This window comes from Pteropus alecto, unplaced genomic scaffold, assembly GCF_000325575.1.
Source record: "Pteropus alecto unplaced genomic scaffold, ASM32557v1 scaffold17, whole genome shotgun sequence".
NCBI lineage: Eukaryota > Metazoa > Chordata > Mammalia > Chiroptera > Pteropodidae > Pteropus > Pteropus alecto.
The window spans coordinates 3,556,370-3,565,965 of NW_006440645.1; the positions used below are offsets into that span (position 1 = coordinate 3,556,370).

General features: G+C 41.5%; 1 protein-coding gene across 1 annotated transcript in view; it reads right to left on the minus strand.

The window, feature by feature from the left end:
- Nucleotides 1-8,715, minus strand: part of TNIP3 (TNFAIP3 interacting protein 3) — a 74,778-nt gene extending 66,063 nt beyond the window's left edge. The window contains exons 1-2 of the mRNA XM_025050922.1: nt 8,710-8,715; nt 7,639-7,724 (exon numbers count right to left, since the gene is read on the minus strand). Of these exons, the coding sequence (XP_024906690.1) occupies nt 7,639-7,724; nt 8,710-8,715 (92 nt within the window). The remainder of the gene's footprint in view (nt 1-7,638; nt 7,725-8,709) is intronic.
- Nucleotides 8,716-9,596: the final 881 nt, after the last annotated feature.

Here is a 9,596-nt window from a genome sequence, read left to right on the forward strand (position 1 = left end):
AGCGGGGGGGTCGCGGTAGCGGGGCCGCCCTGATGTATGCAGGGTTTCGTTTTGTTTTGTCGCTGGCTGTTTCTCTGTAGGTGCACTAACGACTAACAGTTCACGAGTGCGGAGGGAAACAGCCTCGAAATCATTAAAAACAATGATCAGTGGTGCGTTTTAACTCAGACCATAGCATAGACATTCAGCTTTGACAGTTGTAAGCAAGGGACTTCTAAATCGCCAAGAGAAATCAAAGAAAATTCCATTAAAGTGAAATCTACTCAAATTTGGTAGAAACCAGGATGCACCAATATGCGATGTATGACAGTCAAATGTCAGTGAATTAAGCAAATTCCATGGAGGTGCGATATTTCTTTAAATTTCCATCTACACTATTTCATGTCTTGTGATTTTTACATGTGTTATTTAACTGCTCTAATGCCCAGTTGGGGTATTAATGAATGCAGACAACAACAGCAGACCCGCGGATTTGGGGCATAGTTGACCACACAGAGGAGCAGGGCAATGTAGACCAGGGGGCCCAAACCTGGCGCAGTCTGATAAAAAACTTACTTTTTGTCTTGGCCCCCTGTTCTTGGAATTTCCTGGATGATAGGAGTGTTTTGTTACTGAGAAGGAGCTCCTTTTGACCGTACCTAAGTTTGTGCTAAGGAGGTGACTCGGGGCGGGTCCCGTACATAGCTTCAGGCTGCTGTACCCAGGGAGGGCTGGGAAGCGGGGCACCAGCTCCCCTCCGCTCCACTCCACCCCCTCTGCATCGCTTCCATGTGGCTGTTCCTGAGTCGTGTCTTTATAATAAACTGGTAAATGTATAACATGGTTTCTGGGATTCTGTGAGTTGTTCTAGTGAATTATTGAACCTGAGGAGTATTTACAAGACCCCCAAAATCTATAACTGGTCAGTCAGAAGTATAAGTGGCCCCTGGGACTTACGACTGAAGTTCAAAGTGGGGACAGTCTCGTGGGATGAGTCTTTAACCTGTGGGGTCTATGCTGACTCCGGGCACCTGGTGTCGGAATTGAGTCGTTGGATACCCATTTCATGTTGGAGAACCGATGTGGAAAAAAATCACTCATTTGGTGTCAGAAAAAAGATGTCACAGTGGATATGTGATGCTTACATGAACCCAGGCAGCATCGTACGTTGAAGGAATAGGGAGCCCCGAGGAAATAACAAGGTTCCAGTTTAGCTTTATAAATTCAGATCGATGAAGTTACGACAGGTCTCACACATACAATAAGTCCTCACTTAAAACCACTGATAGGTTCTTTAACCTATCAACCTTAAACAAAACTACGAATGACAAAATCCATTTTGTAGGCTAATCGATACAAATAAGAGTTAAATTCCTGCAGTATCTCATCAATGGTAAACAAAGTGATGCCGAAGGAAGCGATGGTCTTCAAGGACCTGCTCTGCTCATCTATAACTCTGAAGCTCTATGAAGTAACTACAGAAGAATCAAGATCCACCCTCCTTCGATCCCACGTGGGGTGAGCTAAAATCAGTTACATCATCTTACTATGTGATTTTTACTCACTCACTCAAGAAATAGTTACTGAAGTTTACTACGGGCCAAGAACTACACTAGATGCTTCTCATTTCTTATTGTAAGAAAGCGGTCAGTGACACACACATTTTTGAGTAATATATAGAATTGTACCTAACTTTATATGACTGCTTCTAAGAGAAAATGATAGCAATTTGAAATATTTTTAAAGCAAACTATTTTCTGTACCACAGCTAAGTCGTTTGTTAGCTGGTTGTTTTGAATACTACATGGTGATCGAATGCTTACTGTGTGTCAGGAACTCTATATATTATGTTATCTAATCCTCACAACTGTTATTCCCATCGGGAAGACTTAAGGAAGCGAAGGTTTTGGAGAGATTAAGTAATTGACCTAAAAAATGTGATTTGAGTTCAGGCAATCTGATGCAAGAAACCACACTCCTAACCATAATGCTGTTTTTTAAGTAGCGTCATGGAGATAGTGGCTGTTCTTTACTTATCAACAAATAAGAATTTCTGCTATCAGCTTTGCTCAAAAGGATAGGTGTGCCTTACCCGGAGCCGCTGATAGGAAGGGATTTCATCATCCTCTAATAATTTATACAATGTAATAAAGACAGAAAAAAAGTACCACTATGTAGGGTGAAATAAATCCTCACGCCTTAAATTCAACCAGGTTTAGTGATCGTATCTTTGAGAATAAAAGTGCTTGTGGTACTTTTATAAGGAGAATATTTCCCAGTATATTGCCCGCCCTTCTAGATGCTGTTACGTATTAGTACCTGCCTAATCCAGATTCCTCCGCACATCAACGAGGTCAACTAGAAGCACAGATAAAATCCATAAAACACACCTGAAGCACGAAGACGTGTCCAAGGGGCGCGGACTGCCCTGAGGGAACACTGCGATGGGCGGCGGAAACCATTCTGGGGGCCGAAAGTCCAAGATCAAGCAGCGGGCGACGTGCGTTTCACTGACACCTGTTCTCGGCTCTCAGAGGGCGCGGCCTTGCCGTGCGCTCATGCAGCCTCTTCTTGGGAGCGCGTGCATGGCAACAGGGCACTCAGCCAGCTCTCTGGGGTCTCCTCTCATGGGGACATGAATCCTATGGCAGCATAACCTCATTGAACCTTGATTATCTCCTAAAAACACAGTCACGTTGGTTAAGGGCTTCAACATAAGAATTCGGGGGTGAACATAAGAGACCGAGAATACTACCAGTTTCGATGCCAAACCAGCAGAGCTAGGGTTGGAACGCACTGCAGAGCAGGTCCAGAGAAGACGGGGTTGGAAAGAGAGGTGAAGCATGGAGTCTAGTAAAGATGAATACCGATGACGTCTCCCCGGAAAGAAATGTCCTCGTTGCTTCAGAAGCTGACACATGAAATACCAAGTGTTTACACTGCCTCTCATATACCCTGCATCCGCGGATAACCGTATAGTTTTGGGGGCAATTTCTACTGATAGAAGTATTCCACATAGTAAAGAAGAAATGGTAGAATACCACAATTTTATAATATGATAATAATAATAATAATAAAATAATAGTCTAGGCTATGATCAGAAGCTGATAGCATCACAGAAAAAGGACATGAGTAAATTGGTCTTATTTTGCTTGAGGGCACTGGAAAGTACGTATGCAAAGTCTTAAGTTTTCCTATATTTTGACTCAACAATTCCACTTTTAGGAATTTACCCCAAGAAAACAAAAGCGAATATACACAAAGATTTAAAGACAAGTATGTTCATTGTAGCATTTTCCTAATAGCAAAAGACTGAATTCCACCTGAATGTCTCAGAGAATCAGTTAAATGAATATTGGTACAACCATATAACCGGATGTGATAGAGATAAATATTGACTTGGGAAAATGTTTATAATACACCTACCAAAAAAGTCGCGAAAACTATGGTCCCATATTTAAAAAAAAATAAAGAGGTAGAGAGATATTTGAAAAATTCTATCAGCAGTTATTTTGGACGGCAGGATTCAACGCGAGTGTTCTTTTCTTTTTGGCTGAATTTTGCGAATACTAAAGCCTTGTGCATAAATATAGCATCTCTTAGAGTTGCCCCCACACAGAAAGAACTGACTGATAACTCCTATTTTAATATTATAATTCGAAAATAAAAACCACTTTCAAAAAGAAAGAGAAGGGAAGACAGGGAGGATGAGGAGACGGCATGGCGCAGGTTCACCTGCTGAGATCAGAACAGTGTTGCCCTGAGTCTATCACAGGAGTAGAGACCTGACGGGCTCAATTAGTCTCTGCCTGTCCACGCCCGCGGCAGACGTTTCCAGAGCACCTGCTGCGTGTGCTGCCCATGCGACCCGCTCTGCCCATAAAGAACAGCTAACCATTCAGCAGATAAGACGCAGAAGCAAGTAGAAATGACCAAGAACCTCGTACCGAAGTTCACTTCTCTGCGTACCTGGAAACCTACTCTAAACTTCACTATAAATTTGAATAACACTTTCCAAGTTCTGGAAAATATTAAACAAACGTAAGTCAGATTATGAATAATTGCTCCCTAGTGTCGCATTCAGTATTCGTAATAATGACAGTCCAAGGTATCTGAGTTTTGTCGCTGTTATTTACATTTCCCTTCCTGTTTGTGTTTTAAAATAAAATGTGGTGTAGTGCAGATTAAAATGAAACATTTTTTAAAGGCAAATCACCCAAATGCTTTAAGTCTTAAAATAAATTTTATTTTGCTTTTTAATGTGCTGGTATTTTCTACAACGATTGAAAACACCGATCTGGTTATAGAAAGAGAATAATGGACCCTACATGATTTAGAACAAGGAAAGTAATCGTGTTTGGAAAGCAGATGCCCCTGGCTTAGAAGTACTTGCCAGATGCGAAACAGAAAAACGATGGTCTGGTCCAGTTGGAAAGTGAGGTCCTATGTGATTTAAGTAATTAAAATTCTATCTGACAGAGCCGTGTGTTCAAAATATCAAGTGTCTGCTAAAGTATTATGTCAATATGAAAATTAGCAAATAATAGAAACGACTAAAAGCGAGGAATAAAAATGTGTTTCCAACAAATTCTGAACATAACCTGCCTACTCTCAAAAGTAAACCTATACCTGAGCAGAGACATACATAGTATTCAAAGCAGAAAACCAATTTGCCGAGTATTAAATTTAAATTTGCAGTTTATATGAAGGAATAAAAGAGAAAGGTCCAAACCAAAACCAAACCGAATTTTCCAAACTTGAGTCCCTTCATTTTTCCCCCCATTATTTCCTCACTTGGTGTAGTCACATGACTTCCTGTCAGAGCAGCAGAGAATCGTGACTTTGTCATTTCCAAATTGCAGCGAAAACCAAATTTTGCTAATGCAACACCTGCCGTCAGGTTAATTGGCTTTGAACATGTCAAGTTCAAGCCACAGAAACCGAGTGTACTGCTATGGAGGCTCTGTGCATTTCATTACCATGTTGGAGGAGATGCCTTTAGCTTAAACTCTGAAGATTTCTGTGGAAAAAAGGCAACTCATTCAGCTGGCCGCATGATGCTGTCTGCGGCCTGCCGGAGCGTCCCGCAGGCCTCCGAGCAAGCGCCCACCTCCACCTCTAACACCAAGGACGTTTCCGTGGAGGTCAAAGCCGTCACACCCCGTCTCCACACACACGGGTTTTACGGGGGGAGGCAGCACCAGTCCTTCCCAGATAACGGATAACGAGGTTCTCTGGCGAATTCTAATCGGGCATTCTTTCCAACAGTATCTCCCCAAAAACTTTTTAGCACATGGTAGGAGCTTTACAAGCGATCGTTGCATCGAATCAAACAAAGAGTTAACGTAGGCATGAAGTCTTAAAAACCAACAGGACAAAAGCTACGCTACACTCTCTTCCCGGGCGCTCTGTGTAAGCTTGGCCTCAGAAGGTGGAAAGTCTACGTTTATCCCGTGGGTGTTGTTTGCATGGAAGAGGCTTTTCCAAAATGTGTTTTATAGAGTCTGGCTGAAAACTCGAGTTTTCCAAAAGCCCCTTGTCTTAAATTTCTGTGCATTTATCCATCCAATGGAAGTTAATTTTATTGACTATGTTGCACAGAGACACGTGGTTGAGATGCTGCTCTCTTACTTTGAGAAGAAAAGAGATTAAACTAGATTGTTTTCTGGAAGCCCATTATGACTTTGATGATTATTGGTTTGAAGAACTAGAATTTCTAAAAAACTGAGAAATTTGTCTCATGAACTTTAATATCGAAACTATCTAAAGCGTGACTAAGAGTAAAATTTATGAGGAAAAATTATGACCTGTGATGTCCTGTGAGTCATTAAAAATCCTAATTCAGCACTTCAAAATCAATTTCTCTTCTACCCAACAAAACGATATGAATGGACAGAAAATAATCTATGCGGAAGCGGATGGCACCGTTAACTCCTCTGCAGGGTGCACGGCAACTACATAAATAGCTCGTTATTCTGCCTTTCCAGAATAGTTTAATTTAGGGTCAGATGAGAAGGAGGTTAAAAATAAAGAGGCCAAAAGAATTGTAAAAATGCCGTTGATATCGTAAAAGAGATCGCTTTAGCTTTCACTTACCACATATATACTCTTCTCCCACGAAAACATCTGCCTGCCACCCCGTAAACGTCCCTACCCTTCTCTTCCTTTTATGAGGAAAAAAAAAATGGGGCTTTAAGGGACATTTAATAGCCAGCAGCTGTTTGGCTGCCAAATACTGCATCTGGAGGAGAATGTGCTATTCACATGGAAAAAACAAAAAACAGAAAACTTCAACTTTCTTACAGCACACCAGTGTTTTGCATAAAGACATTTGAATGCTTTGAATATGGGGAAAGACACAGGAGCTCCTCAAGCGCAGCGGAACCCAGTATGGTTCCAGAAGGCAAGCTGGGATGGCACCCATTGTGTTCGACGCACATTGATGCACAGATTGGATGAGTTTGACACCAGGTAGAAGGGGCGGATCACGAGAACGTACCATTCATTTTATTCTTCTGAGATTACCTCTGCTCGAGGCTATAATCCATCATCATCATTTTTCTTACTAGGCTATCATTATCATTTTCTGAACACATAATTCATTTTTTAGAAATACGTACACCTCTTAAAATAACTGTTAGTACAGGGAAATATCTGCTTTAGAAATATTGAAATGAGAGCCGGCATTGTAAGAGCGCTTCTAAACAGGGATGGCCCCAGGACCATGTGTGGAGTGGGGCTGCTTTTAAAGCAATGTGCTCTGAGCTTCTCTTAAAGAGAACGTAAAAGCCATGAGACGCTGTGGTTTTGATGGTTCCCCCCCTGGAGTCCACGTCATTTCCTCTACTCCTTTACTTTTTGAGAAGAAGCTTGGTATAACCATCATCCTATCAGTACACAAAACTAAAGCGATAGCAAATTTTATCCCTGCAGATCCTAACTTAAAAAGGGTTCAGCTCAAAAAGGAAGGGACGACCGAGCGCTCGCCATTCCGCCCCTGCCCGGTGGTGGCCCGCATCACCCCCTTCTTCCCCGCCCCGTGGAGACAGGACAGGAGCTGCGGCCGCTCCCTCATCCGGGCAGCCTTCTGGACCCCAAGTCACGTGCACCCTAAAGGTCGACCTGAAAACCATCTCCCGCGCATTTAAAATTACTGTCAAGGGACCTACTTGACTGTCTTTCTCTCAGAAATACAAAATTTTCTCTGCTGTAGAAAAGAATAGGTTAACTACTAACTTCTGTATTATTGTCATCATTGGTAGGTAGAATCTAAACATTAATATGCATTGCTGAGGAGAGGCCGGAGAATAGGGGGTACTGTTAAATGCTACTCAAGAGAAATTATCTTAGGGGCCAAACTTGTCAAAGAAAATCTACCAAATACTTTAAAAATCGAATAACCCACCTCCATAATTCCTTCCAAAAACCGCCATAATTCTCGCCCCTTGGGTAGCAATGAAAGAATGTTCGATTAGCGATAGCAACCAGAGAAATGAAAACCATGAAAAGCAGAGAAAGATAGTTATCCACCACCTTTTCCTTATCTTTCTGCACAGTTCTATCCTTGACAGACTCATCATCTGTGTCGGAAAACGCAGTGCTCCAATTAGAATGTGACTATTAAAGACAAACATCTTCTAAGTCAAATGTCGTTATTACCTTTCAGAATCTTCAGGCTGATTGGTGAACATTACCAGTTTCTCTTTGCGTTTCTCGTTTTTGTTTATGAGTTGTCCACGCGGAATCTAAAAGAAAAAAAATATATAAAGGACATGAGGCTTCGATGTGTCTCCAGGGGAGATAACTATGTCGGTCACTAGAGGAGGGAACCGCCTGTTAAACGCATTTTCATCAAAAGCCATGTTTTTATTCTCATGTCTTGCTTTTAGCACTGCCAGTTATGAAAAGGCAAACCATAAACTTGCCTTCCGCCTAGTTTCAATCAAAGGTAAAATAGTGTAAACAAAGAGGCTCAATCTTTCAATTTAGGAAGAGCCTCGTGACAGGGAGAAATTATCCAGGAACAAGTGAAAGAAAGCTGGACATTCCAGCGTGCGAGTCATAAGCAGTTAACGCTGTCAGGCTGACATGTTTGTGGTTCACTTAGCCACAGTCCAGGACCCAGGTCTCCAGGTGCCTCACGGCCCAGCGACACCAAGAGCTTTCTACTCAGAATGCCTTTCGTTCTAACTTCGTCTCCTAGAGGAGTCAGTGACCATTTCTATGATGTTCAAGGTAACAAGGGAACTGGTAATGTGGCCATTAAAAAAAAAACAAACTATGTTAAGACAGAATTTTTTATTTTCCGTATTTTTCTATTTAATATTGATTACAACTTCAGCACCAGACTGTGGTCAAACATTATACAGACATCTGTAGCTCATGGGGCTTATAGTAGATTGAAGCATTTGAAGACTTGTGTATGTTTTAAAAGCCAATACCTGCAGCCACTTAACACATTTTAAATGTTTCTGGAAACCGCTAATTGCTACAATCCCATCAGAAAATTTAGGCACGTTGGGTCTGTGGGAACCATGAAGCTAGCTTGTCTGAGTTTTATGAGTTTCTATTTAATTATAACAACAATCCTCGAAGAAGTTCGCATGTTAAAATGCTCTGAGAAGGATTTGTCTCAGCTGTTGGCAAGCCTTCTGTGCATGGTGTGGGAGGGTGGCTTTTTAATTTTGTTTTGTTTTCCGCTGTGACAGCTGTTTAAAAGTCATCCATTACCACCATGGTAGCCAGTTAGTAGATGAAAGCAAATGCTTTTCAGGACTGTTGTAGGCACTGGACCACCAACTAGTACGGCTATTTTTCAACCGTACCAAATCGCAAAAGCGCCCACTCTCTGTATGTGACGCTCTGGAAATAGGACGCACTTCTGCAGATGCAGCCAAGACACAGGAGCGTGAGGTGCTGCCTGACAGGGAGTGACTTGCAATAAGTATTTTTAGATGAGGTTTTTAATTTTCAATTAATCAAATGACATGAAAGTGTACTAAGGTTTTAAAAAATGTCTTCGATGGTTTCATTATTTCTAAAATTACTTTTTTAAAAACATGCTAATTTCCCGGCCGACCTGAAATGACACGTGGAGTTCTGGAGTGTCAGAGAATCACAGAATTTGTGACGCTGAGAATGATGACGCCATCATTTCACGAGAGAGGAAGCGGAAGGCCAAAGAGGACAATGGTTTGGCTAATTAAGGGCTGGTCTGGGATTAGATGTCGAGCCATTTAACTCCTGGCCCATGATTCACTATTGTTATCCCAAGACTGAACATTATACAGATGAAATTTCAAATTCGAAATAGGTGAGTTCTAATTTTAATACTGAAATATTTTAAAGTAATATGTCACATAATTACATTATAAGTGAAACCTCAAAAAATATATTTCTTAGGCAACGCCATTGCCTTGTTTGAACTCCGGTGGTCAGCAACCACCAGAACAGCACGCGGAGGAAGGAATTTCCAGACAGACAACATCGTCTCCAAGTTTATTAAACATCGTATGTCCTTTCTAAATAGCCTTTCACGGGCTAGAATTTTACGCCAGTTATTATTCCATCCAGGAAGTCAGAATATCAGCTAGTGATCATCAGAAAAATCAGTATCC